The sequence below is a fragment of the Triticum urartu genome, chromosome 3A (genome assembly GCF_056163025.1).
Source record: "Triticum urartu cultivar PI428250 chromosome 3A, HENAU_Tu73, whole genome shotgun sequence".
Classification (NCBI taxonomy): Eukaryota; Viridiplantae; Streptophyta; class Magnoliopsida; order Poales; family Poaceae; genus Triticum; species Triticum urartu.
In genome coordinates, this window is record NC_141875.1 from 486331226 (window position 1) to 486346963 (window position 15738).

At 44.2% G+C, this 15738-nt stretch overlaps 1 protein-coding gene across 3 annotated transcripts; it reads left to right on the plus strand.

The window, feature by feature from the left end:
- Window positions 1-3327: 3327 nt before the first annotated feature.
- GLT1 (NADH-dependent glutamate synthase 1) lies at window positions 3328-14532 on the plus strand. 3 transcript variants are annotated; one of them, XM_087547436.1, is made up of 24 exons: window positions 3328-3592; window positions 3840-3933; window positions 4165-4531; window positions 4621-4740; window positions 4823-4936; window positions 5027-5179; window positions 5254-5354; window positions 5582-5678; window positions 6122-6231; window positions 6321-6424; window positions 6522-6701; window positions 6781-7124; window positions 7235-7299; window positions 7379-7848; window positions 8166-9020; window positions 9727-9881; window positions 10001-10162; window positions 10434-11963; window positions 12132-12350; window positions 12485-12759; window positions 12871-13176; window positions 13292-13559; window positions 13665-13919; window positions 14014-14532. In XM_087547436.1, exons 3-24 carry the CDS (start codon window positions 4193-4195, stop codon window positions 14230-14232), a joined length of 6441 nt encoding a protein of 2146 aa, XP_087403562.1. In that variant the 5' UTR covers window positions 3328-3592; window positions 3840-3933; window positions 4165-4192; the 3' UTR covers window positions 14233-14532. The 3 variants fall into 3 exon arrangements, with proteins under 3 accessions (XP_087403562.1, XP_087403561.1, XP_087403563.1); XM_087547435.1 differs by lacking the exon at window positions 3840-3933; XM_087547437.1 differs by lacking the exons at window positions 3328-3592; window positions 3840-3933; window positions 4165-4531; ... (3 more) ...; window positions 5254-5354; window positions 5582-5678 and adding exons at window positions 5701-5759; window positions 5897-5975.
- The last annotated feature ends 1206 nt before the right edge of the window (window positions 14533-15738 follow it).

A 15738-nucleotide genomic window follows, 5' to 3' on the forward strand; every position in this document is an offset into this window, starting at 1 on the left:
CGATCAGATCGTGGAGGACAATATTTGAGTCATGAGTTTGGCACGCACTTAAGGAAATGTGGAATTGTTTCACAACTCATGCCGCCTGGAACACCTCAGCGTAATGGTGTGTCTGAACGTCGTAATCGCACTCTATTGGATATGGTGCGATCTATGATGTCTCTTACCGATCTAACCCTATCAATTTTGGGGTTATGCTTTAGAGTCTGCCACATTCACTTTAAATAGGGCACCATCTAAATCCGTTGAGACGACACCATATGAATTATGGTTTGGGAAGAAACCTAAGCTGTCGTTTCTGAAAATTTGGGGGTGTGATGCTTATGTCAAGAAACTTCAACCTGAAAAGCTCGGACCCATATTGGAAAAGTGTGTCTTCATAGGATACCCTAAGGAAACTATTGGGTATACCTTCTACCTCAGATCCGAAGGCAGGATCTTTGTTGCCAAGAATGGATCCTTTCTAGAGAAAGAGTTTCCTTCGAAAGAAGTAAGTGGGAGAAAAGTAGAACTTGATGAGGTACCCCCTCTTGAACCGGAGAGTAGCGCAGCCCAAGAAAATGTTTCTGTGGTGCCTGCACCAACTAGAGAGGACGTTAATGATGATGATCATGAAACTTCAGATCAAGTTGCTATTGAACTTCATAGGTCCACGAGGACACGTTCTGCACCAGAGTGGTACGACAACCCTATCCTGGAAATCATGTTGTTAGACAACGGTGAACCTTCAAACTATGAAGAAGCGATGGTGGGTCCAGATTCCAACAAATGGCTTGAAGCCATGAAATCCGAGATATGATCCATGTATGAGAATAAAGTATGGACTTTGGTGGACTTGCCCAATGATCGGCATGCCATAGAGAATAAGTGGATCTTTAAGAAAAAGACTGACGCGGATGGTAATGTGACCGTCTATAAGGCTCAGCTTGTCGCTAAGAGTTATCGACAAGTTTAAGGGGTTGACTACGATGAGACCTTCTCACCCGTAGCGAAGCTGAAGTCCGTCTGAATCATGTTAGCAATTTCCACATTCTATGATTATGAGATATGGCAAATGGACGTCAAAACGGCATTCCTCAACGGTTTCCTTAAGGAAGAATTGTATATGATGCAGCCGGAAGGTTTTGTCAATCCTAAGAATGTTGACAAGGTATGCAAGCTCTAGCGCTCCATCTATGGGCTGGTGCAAGCATCTCGGAGTTGGAACATTCACTTTGATGAAATGATCAAAGCGTTTGGGTTTATACAGACTTATGGAGAAGTTTGTATTTACAAGAAAGTGAGTGGGAGCTCTGTAGCATTTCTCATATTATATGTGGATGACATACTGTTGATGGGAAATTAGAACTTTTGGAAAGCATAAAAGCCTACTTGAATAAGTGTTTTTCAATGAAGGACCTTGAAGAATCTGCTTACATATTAGACATCAAGATCTATAGAGATAGATCGAGACGCCTCATTGGTCTTTCACAAAGCACATACCTTGGCAAGATATTGAAGAAGTTCAATATGAATCAGTTCAAAAAGGGGTTCTTGCCTATATTGCAAGGTGTGAGATTGAGCACAGCTCAATGCCCGACCTCGGCAGATGATAGAGAAAAGATGAGTGTCGTCCTGTCTCAGCCATATACTCTATTATGTATGACATGCTGTGTACTAGACCTGATGTGAACCTTGCCATAAGTTTGGTAGGGAGGTACCAAAGTGATCCCAGTATAGCAAGTGAGAGATTGCTGGAGATATGCCCTAGAGGCAATAATAAAATGGTTATTATTATATTTCCTTGTTCATGATAATTGTCTATTGTTCATACTATAATTGTATTAACCGGAAACAGTAATGCATGTGTGAATACATAGACCACAACATGTCCCTAGTAAGCCTCTAGTTGACTAGCTTGTTGATCAATAGATGATTATGGTATCCTACCATGGACATTGGATGTCGTTGATAACAGGATCACATCATTAGGAGAATGATGTGATGGACAAGACCCAATCCTAAGCATTGCCACATAAACAAATTTACTGAGTTGGACTCGATATTACTGCTGAAGTTACTCCCATCGTGGCTAGTTTTAGGCTGCTGCCAATGCATGGGTGCTTAGATGAGATGCTAAGCACATTAAATAGCTTAACAACTATACTCTCCAATGCATAGGTGCTTAGCTTATGGTTGCTAAGCTTGCTTCATTTAATGATTTAGCAACTAAAGCTCTTCATGTATTGGTGGGCTCCTTTCCTTTAAATGTTTTGTCTAGGTTCACGCGCTTAGCATTGGTTCTTCGTGGGGTCACCACATTCATATCTCTCCTCTTAAATAACTTGCCACATCAAATTTTTTTGCCTATGTGAAAGGCTTAGCATCTGTATAAGGTGGAGCATTGGAAGGGGCCTTAGCGCAGCAGCCACCAAGATCTACAAACGAATGCACGTAGCTTTTTCCCAAGAATCCATCGTGGCAATGGACACGTGCAGAAGAAGCTTTCCCCAGAAAGCACCTAACTCGGCCGACACGTGGGCCCAGCCTGCCTTGCAAGGCCGCCCCCTCGACGAGGTAGGCGGAGCTGCATGATCGGGCGAATTAAAACGCCACGAGACGACCGGATCCGGATTTTCTTTCCCTTCCTACAGATACAGAGGTGGGTAGAAATTCAAATCCACCCATCAATCAGAGATTAAATTAGCAGATAAAGGCAGTAGATAAATACCGTAATAATAATAAGATAATAAGATAAGAAAAGAAAGAAACCGGGTGCTACTAACCGCCAAAGCGGCTGTGGCTCTCCGCGTGAGCGGCTGCGGCTGCCGCGGCCGGGCCGTCCGATCAGCGGCCGGACGTGGCCCCCACGCGCCCGCCCGTCGTGGGGCGGGGCGCGGCCGCAGGTCGCGGTCGCGGCTGATCTGGCCACGGGCCCGAACCCGCTCGTTTGGACTGGAGCAACGCCAACGGGGACTAGGAGGAAGCACGAACCAACTCCTCCCCGTTTTTTCTAAAATAAAATGGGTGTCCAAAGAGATTCTTCCTCACGAGTCCTCGGGGATCAAGGGAGTCGCACGACGGCCTCGCCAAAAGGCCGCAGCCCACACGTGACCCGGAATTCTCGCTGTGCCCGGGGGCGGATACGCAAATACGGGAGATACCGTCGGTTGGCAACGACCTGTAACAAAAGAGCAGGAGGAGGAGGCAGAAAACAATTGCTAAAACGAGATTTCGAGGGGCAGCACAAACACAGGGGCCGGAAATATAGTGGGTGTGTGGGGACGAGGGAGGGAGGGGTTGGCAGGCACGGCGGGCGGGCGAGCTCCGCCTCTATAAATGCAGGGCCGCGCATCGCCTTAAACGCCCCAAGAATCGGAGGAGAGGTCAGGCAGGGAGAGAGAGAGAGGAGGGAGGCGAGAGAGGCGGCGCGCTCCCAATCCGCACGCACGCACGTACGAGTCCGCTCGCCCTTCCCCGTCGCTACCCGCCGGCCACCCGGCGAGGGACACGAGACCCGCGGCAGGCGGCGGCACTTGCGAGATCGCGCGCATCGGTCCCATCATCGTCCCCAGCCCAGCCCAGGCGGCTGAGAGCGCTATAAGACCGAGAGGTACCCGTCCGTCCTGCGTCCCTCCCAGCTCTTGCCACGACGAGAATCCGTAGGTGGCCTCGTGAATGGATAGGTAGATGGAAGCATAGGGAGAGAGAGCAACTAGTTTGGCTCTGCCCGCGCGCGCGTGCGTGCGTGCGTAGTAGGTGGCGCCCGTTTGCGCTTATTTTTATTATTCGATCTGCCGCCGGTGTTGGTTTCGATTCCGCGCGCGCGTGCGGTCTCTGAATCTTCCTCCCGTGTCCAGGAGGCGGCGGCGGAATCTCTCTGCGCGGCGCCGCGCGGCGGTTGGTAGATCTGTTCGTCTCTGGCCGGCCCCCGTCGCTGAGGCGTCTGGTCTGGTGATTATTTTTTCCCTCTCTGTTCCATCGCGCCCAGCGTGGCGCAGGCTGTTTGTTTCTCTTTGCTTTTGGTCGCGACATGTGGGGAAGGGGACAACTTTCAGCTTTCCGCTGTTGATTTTCTCTTGTTGTTTATTTCCACTGTTTTTCGGTTTGCTCCCTTGTAGTAGTAGGAGATTGGTTTATGCGCGCCCTCTAATGCTCGTCGCATGGTTGATTGTTGCATGACAGGTGATAGGCTGAGGCGTGGGGTGCAGCCATGCCGACGGCGCAGGGGATTGGTTTGAAGCACGCGGCGCCGACGGGCGTCGGCCGCAGGGCCCGGCGCAGCCACGCCGCGTCCGCGCATGGCCGCTCCGCGAGGCAGGCGCACGGCGCCATGTCTCTGGAGGGCGGCGGGTTCCTCGGCGGCGCGCACCGCATCGAGGAACGCGTCGCGCCATGCCCGCCTCGGGCCGCGGCGCGCGACGCAGAGTCGATACGGCCCATGTCTCTGCTACCCGAGAGCAGCATTGGGCTCTACAACCCGGCGTTCGAGCGTGACTCGTGCGGCGTTGGTTTCGTCGCCGAGCTGTCGGGCGTTGACAACCGGGCGACCGTGAGTTCTTTGCACCAAGGACACCGCTGCAGCTTCTCTCTTCCATCTACAGGGTTGAGATACTGATTTGGATGTGATTTACTTTACAGGTCGTCGATGCCATTCAGATGCTTGAAAGAATGGCACACCGAGGTGCCTGCGGCTGTGAGAAAAACACTGGTGATGGTGCCGGCATTCTCGTTGCTCTACCACACAACTTCTTCCGAGAGGTGAATCAACGAAAATTGCAAGCAAACTCAGTTTTCCCTGACAGAGTTATTCATCTTGGGTGTTGCTCTGCTATTGCCGCAGGTGACAAAGGATGCCGGTTTCGAGTTACCGCCACCAGGTGAGTATGCTGTTGGAATGGTCTTCCTGCCAACCGATGAGAAGCGTCGCGAGAGGAGCAAAACTGAGTTTACAAAGGTTGGTTGGTTGCTGTATAGACAATTAGACAGCGTGTGAGGCGAGTCTGCGATGATAAGCTTATGCCTTGGATTTTTTTTATTCATGCAGGTCGCGGAGTCGCTAGGACATTCGATACTTGGGTGGCGCCAGGTTCCCACTGACAATTCAGACTTGGGCCAAGCTGCTCTCGACACTGAACCAGCGATTGAACAGGTTTTCCTCACCAAGAGTCCAAACTCGAAGGCCGACTTCGAACAGCAGGTCCTCCATGAGTTTAATTTTCTCTCAACACATGTAATGAGCTTTCCTCTCAACTAACCCATCAATTATCACAGTTGTTTATCCTGAGGAGGCTTTCAATTGTATCTATCCGGGCCGCGCTGAATCTCAAGCGTGGAGGAGAGAGAGATTTCTACATGTGCTCTCTATCTTCAAGGTCCTTACTTCTTCTGAATTGCATTTTCACTACAAACTGATGAGGTTGAGATCAGGGAGCCCAATTAAGCTCCTGACTGTAATGGAATATTAACAACACAAAAATCGATAGGAAAAACAATCTTAGACTATCTCTTAAACTTTAGAAATCTGTAATGTAAGGACATTACATTTTTACAGTATTCATGTGAGTAATTATTGTTAAATCTTCTTATTGTGGTTTTCCAGGACCATTGTCTACAAGGGCCAGCTTATGCCGTCTCAGCTTCAGGGGTACTACTATGCGGACATAGGTCATGAAAACTTCTCCAGTTATATGGCTCTGGTAAATACGAAACCTTGATCCTCTTACAACAAAAGTCATGGTCATAGTCAGCGGACGGGAACCAATAATAGCAAGCCAGTTGTAAGATCAAGACTCGCTCCTGTGCAGACATCAAATTTGAGCTGTCTATTCATATGCTATTTCAGTCCTGCTTCGTGATGCCTTTAAGTGAAGTACTAGAAACTTCTCTTAGTTGATACCCGATAACCATGTTGCAGAGTCCAGCTGCAGTTCTGCTATGGCCGACTGCTTGCCGACTCTTCAGGATGTGACCGAAGAAATTGTGTTTGGTTTGAGGTAGCTTAGGGCTCCCAACTGTTTTGCATGAAATTATACGCAGCTGACGTATTTTTACAAAATTCGTTCTTCACAAGGAAGTTCTGTTTTGAATACCTGCAAAAGATGATTATAATATGATTTCTAAAAGTCATATCTTGAAACAGGTTCACTCAAGGTTCTCCACCAACACCTTCCCCAGCTGGGATCGTGCACAGCCAATGCGTGTCTTAGGCCACAATGGAGAGATCAATACTCTCAAAGGGAACAAAAACTGGTAATATTATTGTCAAATCTTTTCCTCTTTGCATTAACCATTTCTTGGCAGATGCAATTATCTCAATATGCACGTTGTATATATGGCAGGATGAAAGCTCGTGAGGGTCTCTTGGAGTGTGAGAAGCTTGGCCTATCACAGGATGAAATGTCAAAAATTCTTCCAATAGTGGATGCCACTTCTTCAGATTCAGGTCCGCAGTCTAATATGCAGCATGAATTCCACTTGGCAAATAAAAATTCATCTCGGTTTTGCGAGTTACTAAGTGTGAAAAAACATGTGAATTCTAGGTGCATTTGATGGTGTTCTGGAGCTCCTTATCCGTGGTGGAAGAAGCCTGCCAGAAGCTGTGATGATGATGATCCCTGAGGCGTGGCAGAATGATGTAAACATGGAACCTGATAAGAAAGCTCTGTACGAGTTCTTGTCAGCCCTTATGGAGCCTTGGGATGGACCTGCTCTCATATCTTGTAAAAAACTTAAACCCGTTTCTTTTTTCTGATCATACTTCTAACTGATTACTTAAGCTAACATGGGTACAACCTGTAGTTACCGATGGCCGCTACCTTGGAGCTACCCTGGATCGCAATGGCCTTAGGCCTGGTCGATTTTATGTGACCCACAGTGGACGTGTGGTCATGGGTAGTGAAGTTGGTGTTGTGGATATTCCTGCCCAAGATGTGTTGAGGAAGGGTCGGCTCAACCCTGGAATGATGTTACTCGTTGACTTCGACAACCATACTGTAGTAGATGATGAAGCACTCAAGGCACAGTACTCTAAAGCTCACCCGTATGGAGAATGGCTCAAGCGACAAAAGATGTACCTCAAAGACATTGTAGAATCTGTCCCAGAAACTGACAGAGTTGCTCCAAGCATTTCTGGTTCTATTACGGTAAGTACTTACGTGGTCCAACTTCCTCATTCACTGGGTAGTTTGGTGATGAAAATTGGTAAACCATAAGTAACATGGTGATTTTAATATTCTTTTACAATTTGGTGTAGCAAACAAATGAGAACAAGGAATGTGTAGGCATCAATGCAATTGTGACTCCACTAAAGGCGTTTGGGTAAGCAAGGATTGAACATTGTCAACTATCACTCATGTTTCAATTTCTGCTGGCTAATGATCCAACCGATTAACTACAGGTACACATTGGAAGCCCTAGAAATGTTGCTGCTGCCAATGGCGAAAGATGGAGTGGAAGCTCTTGGATCAATGGGAAATGATGCACCCCTAGCAGTGATGTCAAACAGAGAGAAGCTGACTTTTGAGTACTTCAAGCAGATGTTTGCACAAGTAACAAACCCTCCAATCGATCCAATTAGGGAGAAGATTGTTACATCTATGGAATGTATGATTGGGCCAGAAGGAGATTTGCTGGAAATAACCGAAAAGCAATGCAACCGCCTTGCACTTAAAGGTCCTTTGGTGTCAATGGATGAAATGGAATCTATCAAGAAGATGAACTACCGTGGTTGGCGCAGCAAGGTGCTCGACATAACTTATCCGAAGAATTCTGGAAGGAAGGGCTTGGAAGAAACTTTGGATAGAATTTGTGCTGAAGCCCGGGAAGCTATACGCGAGGGATACAAAATTTTAGTTCTTTCAGACAGAGGTCAGTGACTTATTCACTTTATACTTGCATCCCATTTTTTGATGGTACAAATTACTCATAAGATGACAAAAAATTCTAGCAGATGGGTCAGGTGTGCACAATTTATTATCGTTAGCTTCCAGCAAACATATCACATCACCATATAGTAACTTAAATATGATCATAATTTTGTTTGATAGTCAATTGTTTCCAGTGTAATGTGTTGTATGAAGGACATTCTTACTTTGTCACCTTGGACATAACTGGAATGTATATTAAGTTTATTATGCAACTCAATATCTTCCAATACTGAAATTTGTTGTATTTTCTTGATTCAGGATTTTCTTCAGATCGTGTTGCTGTCAGTTCCCTCTTAGCAGTTGGAGCAGTACATCAACACCTTGTTGCAAATCTTGAGAGGACACGTGTAGGATTATTGGTTGAGTCTGCTGAACCTCGTGAAGTGCACCATTTCTGTACACTCGTTGGATTTGGTGCAGATGCTATATGCCCTTATTTGGCCATTGAAGCAATTTGGTGCTTGCAGACTGATGGGAAGATTCCTCCTACCGACTCAAAGGAGGAACTTGTCGAAAAATACTTTTATGCTTCCATCTATGGAATGATGAAGGTTCTTGCAAAGATGGGAATATCCACCCTTGCATCTTACAAAGGGGCACAGATTTTTGAAGCTCTTGGACTTTCTTCTGAAGTGATTCACAAGTGTTTTGAAGGCACTCCTAGCAGAATTGAGGGTGCAACGTTCGAAATGCTTGCACGTGATGCTCTCCGTCTTCACGAGTTGGCCTTCCCATCAAGAACACCTCCGCCTGGCAGTGCAGATGCAAAAGCCCTTCCCAATCCAGGGGATTACCACTGGAGGAAAAATGGTGAAGTCCACCTAAATGATCCTCTTGCAATGGGAAAATTACAAGAAGCAGCTAAAGTAAACAGCCGGGAAGCATACAAAGAATATTCTAAGCGAATTCAAGAGCTTAACAAGGCGTGCAATCTGCGTGGTATGCTGAAATTTATAGATAGCACTAGCAAGATTTCTTTGGATGAGGTTGAACCTGCAAGTGAGATAGTGAAACGCTTTTGTACTGGAGCAATGAGTTATGGTTCTATTTCGTTGGAGGCACATACTGCCCTTGCCGTGGCCATGAACAAACTGGGAGGCAAATCTAACACAGGTATTTCATGCATATGTGACATTTAGCCTTTGGCTGGTTGTTACCCTTGTGATGACCATCTTGTAGTAGCTTCACTTGCACATCAACTCTAGCCTTGTTGCATAACATATTTTTTCTTATTTTTGCCCTAGTAGTGTGGTGTCTATGTTTCTACTGTTTAAATATGCCCTCGGAAGTCAGTACTTTATACATGACCATGTCTAGAAATGCACTACTTATTTTGATGCTATCAGATGAAAACTATACTCTCATATTTACTCGTGGACATACTTGTATATACTGCACCTAATGCGCTAAGCTTTTCATCTTCCTATCGATGTTGAATGCACCTCTGGGAACAAATTATCCCAGTTCATAGTAGCAAGAGTTAACTTCTAACCTTTTCATCTTCCTGTTGATGTTGAATGCACTTCTGGGAACAAATTATTCCAGTTCATAGCAAGAGTCAACTTCTAACCTTTTATCTATCTGTGGATGTTGAAAATGCACTTCTGGTAGCAAATTATCCTAATTCCTAGCAAGATTTAACTTCTGCTTGCGCAGAAACCTGCAGACAGCTTGCACGCACTGTTCTTCTTTGGAACCCTTTGATTTGTTTGTCTTATATATATATTTTCTGCCTAAACAGTTAATATTATATATCGCCAAATCTTTGTACTTATTTTCACTCATAAACTAAACTCATTTTACCCATCTGCTAATTTAGGGGAGGGAGGGGAGCAGCCTTCTCGTATGGAACCTCTTCCTGATGGTTCGATGAATCCAAAACGAAGTGCAATCAAGCAAGTTGCCAGTGGACGATTTGGAGTTTCCAGCTATTATCTGACTAATGCAGATGAGCTGCAGATAAAAATGGCTCAGGTACTTGACAATGTTGTGCATTGTGCAATCACTGGAATGATCTCAGTTTATAGAAAGCAACTGTATTCAATGTCATGTGGTTGGCATTTATTCTTTTTTTTTGTATCTTATATGTATAGGGTGCTAAGCCTGGTGAGGGGGGTGAGCTTCCAGGTCACAAGGTTATCGGTGACATTGCAGTTACCAGACATTCTACAGCTGGTGTTGGGCTTATTAGTCCACCTCCTCACCATGATATATATTCTATCGAGGATCTTGCACAGCTTATCCACGACCTTAAGGTACATTACCTGATGCTCTTCTATAGCCAAGGCATCTGCCTATTTATGTATGGTTGTTAGTTGCTACTTCTAGATTATAGGAGTATTGGTTATCTAAAGCACTGATGGTCTAACCCTCTTGAGAAGCTAGAATCACTTGCTAAACTGGTATAATGGATCCTGCACATATGCATGTGTCTCCATTTGGGGGTTTACCCTCCTTTCTGAAAAACTCATTTTGCAAATGTTACCTGCTGATGTAGTGATATTCATGCCTGTCTTCTCTCTGTAGAACTCAAATCCTCAAGCTCGAATCAGCGTGAAGCTAGTGTCTGAGGCTGGTGTCGGAGTTGTAGCTAGCGGTGTTGTAAAAGGACACGCAGACCATGTTCTTATTTCTGGCCATGACGGTGGCACCGGTGCATCAAGATGGACAGGTATCAAGAATGCTGGACTTCCATGGGAACTAGGATTGGCCGAGACACATCAAACTTTAGTGGCAAATGGGCTTCGTGGTCGAGCTGTCCTACAAACAGATGGCCAGTTAAAAACTGGTAGAGATGTTGCTGTGGCGTGCTTACTTGGTGCAGAGGAATTTGGTTTCAGCACTGCTCCACTGATCACACTTGGCTGCATTATGATGCGGAAGTGTCATACCAATACTTGCCCTGTTGGTATAGCCACTCAAGATCCAGTGCTCCGAGAAAAATTTGCTGGAGAGCCAGAGCATGTCATTAACTTTTTCTTCATGCTTGCTGAGGAGCTAAGAGAAATTATGGCTCAGCTTGGCCTCCGTACAATTAATGAAATGGTTGGACGCTCTGATATGCTTGAAGTTGATCCAGAAGTAGTTAAGAGCAATGAGAAACTTGAGAATATTGATCTCTCATTGATCTTAAAACCAGCTGCAGAGATTCGTCCTGGGGCTGCTCAGTACTGTGTTGAAAAGCAAGACCATGGCCTTGACATGGCTTTGGATAACAAACTTATAGCTTTATCAAGGGCTGCACTTGAAAAGGAAGTTCGTGTTTTCATTGAGACTCCAATCAAGAACACTAATCGGGCAGTAGGCACTACACTTAGCCATGAAGTCACAAAACGTTATCACATGAAGGGATTAGATCCTGGAACCATTCATGTGAAACTCACTGGAAGTGCTGGTCAGAGTTTTGGTGCTTTTCTCTGTCCTGGAATAACCCTTGAGCTTGAAGGAGACAGCAATGATTACGTTGGCAAAGGATTATCTGGTGGAAAGATTGTTGTGTACCCACCCAGGAACAGTACATTTAGTGCAGAAGACAATATTGTCATTGGTAATGTGGCCCTGTATGGTGCTACCAAGGGAGAAGCATATTTCAATGGAATGGCAGCAGAAAGGTTTTGTGTTCGTAATTCTGGTGCTCGAACAGTGGTTGAAGGAATTGGTGATCATGGATGCGAGTACATGACAGGGGGTACTGTAGTCATCCTTGGTAAAACAGGAAGAAATTTTGCTGCTGGGATGAGTGGAGGTATCGCTTATGTTTATGATGTTGATGGGACATTCAGTGCCCGCTGTAACAATGAGTTGGTTGATCTATATCATGTGGAGGAAGAGGATGATGTAACCACTTTGAAAATGATGATAGAGCAACATCGACTTCACACAGAGAGTGTCCTGGCCAAAGACATACTCTCTAAATTTGACACTCTTCTTCCAAAATTTGTAAAAGTATATCCAAGGGATTATAAGAGGGTTCTAGAAGAAATGAAGGCAGAAAAAGCTGCAGCTAGGCCTACAAAGGAACCTAAGGTGGCAAATGGTGTTTCTGTGACAACTAAGGTAATATATGATTTAAGTAATAATTCTTCTGCATACCTTTTTAATCTGAATTTATAGTAGAGATAGTGTTCTCCATTTAAGTTTATCCATCAGAAATTGCAGTGATACACATTGCCACTACTGTGTGAACTTCTATTTTTGCCTAATTAGATTAACTTTGATCTACAGAAAATACAAACAGAGAAGTCATCCAGCCGACCAACACGTGTTGCCAACGCCAAAAAGTACCGGGGTTTTGTAACATATGAGCGAGAGGGTGTTTCTTACCGTGATCCAATTGAGCGTGTTAAAGATTGGAACGAGGTTGCCATTGAATCAGTTCCAGGGCCACTGTTAAACACACAGTCTGCTCGTTGTATGGATTGTGGCACTCCTTTCTGTCATCAGGTGACGCTGAGTTTATCTTTTCTATTTAACATTGATGATTGTAGTTGGATTTATTGTGGGGTTAAGGATTGATATGTTTAGTCATTGACTACATATGACATTGAGATGCTAAGATTTCATGATTATTTGTACAGGAAAGCTCAGGTGCTGGCTGTCCTCTTGGAAATAAGATCCCAGAGTTCAATGAATTAGTTCACCAGAATAGATGGCGTGAAGCATTGGATCGCCTACTAGAGACAAACAACTTCCCTGAATTTACTGGACGTGTGTGCCCTGCTCCCTGTGAGGGTTCTTGTGTTCTTGGCATTATTGAGAACCCAGTATCAATCAAAAGCATAGAATGCTCAATTATAGACAAAGGTTTTGAAGAGGGATGGATGGTACCACGACCACCACTTCAAAGAACAGGGTATGTCTTTTTTACCATCTAGTTCGGCTTATTTCCTTATTTATTTACTTTTGTTTCATTAATAGGTAACATTTGAGTTACACTTTCTGATATAAACTGTTCCTTTCGCAGAAAGAAAATCGCTATAGTTGGCAGTGGTCCTGCTGGTTTGGCTGCCGCTGATCAACTAAATAAAATGGGCCATTTTGTAACTGTATTTGAACGTTCGGATCGTATAGGAGGTCTTATGATGTATGGAGTACCAAACATGAAGACAGACAAGATCGGTGTTGTTCAACGTCGTGTCAATTTAATGGCCGAAGAGGGTGTAACATTTGTGGTGAATGCTAATGTTGGGAGTGATCCTTTGTACTCAATTGAACGTCTCCGTTCTGAGAACAATGCAGTTATTTTGGCTTGTGGAGCTACAAAACCAAGGTAACTAATTGGAACGAGGATTTTTTTTCTACTTTACTCCAAGAGTAGCAACGATCTCAAAAGAACTGACATTATATCTTTTGATGCTAACATCATGTGGGATATTCTTGAACAGGGACCTCAGTATTCCTGGCCGTGAGCTAGCTGGAGTTCATTTTGCCATGGAATTTCTCCACGCAAATACCAAAAGCTTGCTTGATAGCAACTTGGAGGATGGAAGATACATATCTGCCCAGGGTAAGAAGGTGGTGGTCATTGGTGGTGGAGACACAGGCACAGATTGCATTGGTACGTCTGTTAGGCATGGTTGCAGCAGCATTGTAAATCTGGAGCTTCTCACCAAGCCACCAAGCAAGAGAGCTGCTGACAACCCCTGGCCCCAGGTAAATGCAAAAAAAAACTGGATATTGCCTTGCACATGTGAATTTGGCCATTCCATTTCCAGCTTGGAATAAGTTCTTATGTCAACATTCTGTTTTTGCATGCAGTGGCCTAGAGTCTTCCGAGTGGACTACGGGCACCAGGAAGCATCTACCAAGTTTGGAAATGATCCAAGAACTTACGAAGTCTTAACCAAGCGTTTCATTGGTGATGAAAATGGAAAATTGAAGGCCCTTGAGGTGGTGCGCGTGAAGTGGGAGAAAGTAGATGGAAGATTCCAATTCAAGGAGATTGAAGGATCACAAGAGATCATCGAGGCAGACCTTGTCCTCCTTGCCATGGGATTCCTGGGCCCTGAAGAGGTTAGTTATGCAGACTCTGAACTACTGTTAACGCCTGAGTTTTATCTTGATGATAAATGTGGGACAACCAACTCACCGTTTTATTTCTCTGCAGAACATCGCTGACAAACTGGGTTTAGAGAAAGACAACCGTTCCAACTTCAAAGCTCAATTCGGACACTTTGGGACCAGTGTGGATGGCGTTTTTGCCGCTGGGGATTGCAGACGCGGGCAATCGCTGGTTGTTTGGGCCATCACCGAAGGGCGTGAAGCTGCTGCTGCAGTAGATAAGTACTTGTCAAGGGATGAACAAAATGTCGCAGGCCTTACATAGGTTTGTGGTGCTGAATTCATAGCAACGTAATTTAGGATGGGTGATTTTATCCATTGATGATGATAGCAAATTGTGCTAAGGCTTGGGCTCAATAGGGAAAGAAAGAGAGAGAGAGCCCTTTTATACTTGGGATAGGCATACAATTGGAAATTTTGGTTGGCTATTGTTTGTTGGTTCATTGTCTAGCTATAATGTTTTGCTTCGCTGCCTAAATGCGGTTTTGTAGCCTGAATAATGTACAGTATTTTTGGTTGCTCAATGGTTGTAAAGTCGTCTGGGTAATATGGACTAGTACTTTTATTTTTTGTGTGCACTCGTGACATGGGAACCCCAATAGTTGGCGATCATCTCTGGGAGGAACCTGGGCGAATGATAACTCCTCCCAACGAGGAGCGGTCGAGCGAACCCTCGTGTTTCCTTTTGGGCATCAGCTACATCGGTTGTTCACGCGTACACTCAGCAGGCACATGAAGCGCCAATGAAAAAAGAGAGGTAGGCTCTTTTTTAAAAAATGCCATAAAAGGGCGAGAAACAAAATTTGCGAGTGCAATGCTACTACTTTATAAAACTGCCATTCTCTAATTTGTGAAACAACATACTTGGTCTGATGACACCTTCATCTGAAAAACATGTTTTTATCTAGACAAGTCAAATAAAATTGCCATGGTCCAAAGATAAAAAAAATTGTAAAAGCCAAATTTGCCAAGAGTCTAATTAATAAAATTGCCATATTCTAATTAATAAAATTTTCATGGTGTAAATAATAAAATTATCATTGTCTAATTAATAAATTTGTTAAGGTCTAATTAATAAAATTGCTATGGCATGAATAATAAAACTACCATGGTGTAATTAATAAAATTGCATGGTATAACTGAAAAAATTGCCATGATCTAAAATAGTGAAGTTTCCATGCTACCTACAAAAACTACCATGGTCTAAATAATAAATTGTCATGGTACCTACAATAGAACTACCGTGGTGTAATTAAATAAAAATTGTTGTGGACTAACTGAATTGTTGTCTGAATAATAAAATTGCCATGCTGTAATAAAAATGCACGAGGAAGATTTGGAATTTTTCTCCTCTAAAAATATGGCAACTTTGGGATTTGTAATGGGCTCATGCCAAAAAAATATGAAAATGCACATGGCAAGTTTTTTGTTCTTCAAAAAATATGGCAACTTTTTGGACTGTGAAACGGGAACATGGCAAAAATTGGGAATTTTTGTTCTTTCAAAAGAACGATTTAAAAAAACCAGATTTTTTCGCTCGAAATTTTCAAAGTGAAAAATCGAATTCAAAACATTTTAGCTTCAAAACCATATAGCAAGTTTGACCACATTGGTTCACAACCATTTGTTCACGAGATCAAGCCACCACCCACACAACTTTGCCATTCTAAAACTGACATGGCAGCAGCCTTGTGCCGCGATTTATGCAAGGATACGGAGCAACAATCAACATGTTCGTTGCGAGAGCTTTCCCAGCTAACGTTCATTGGTT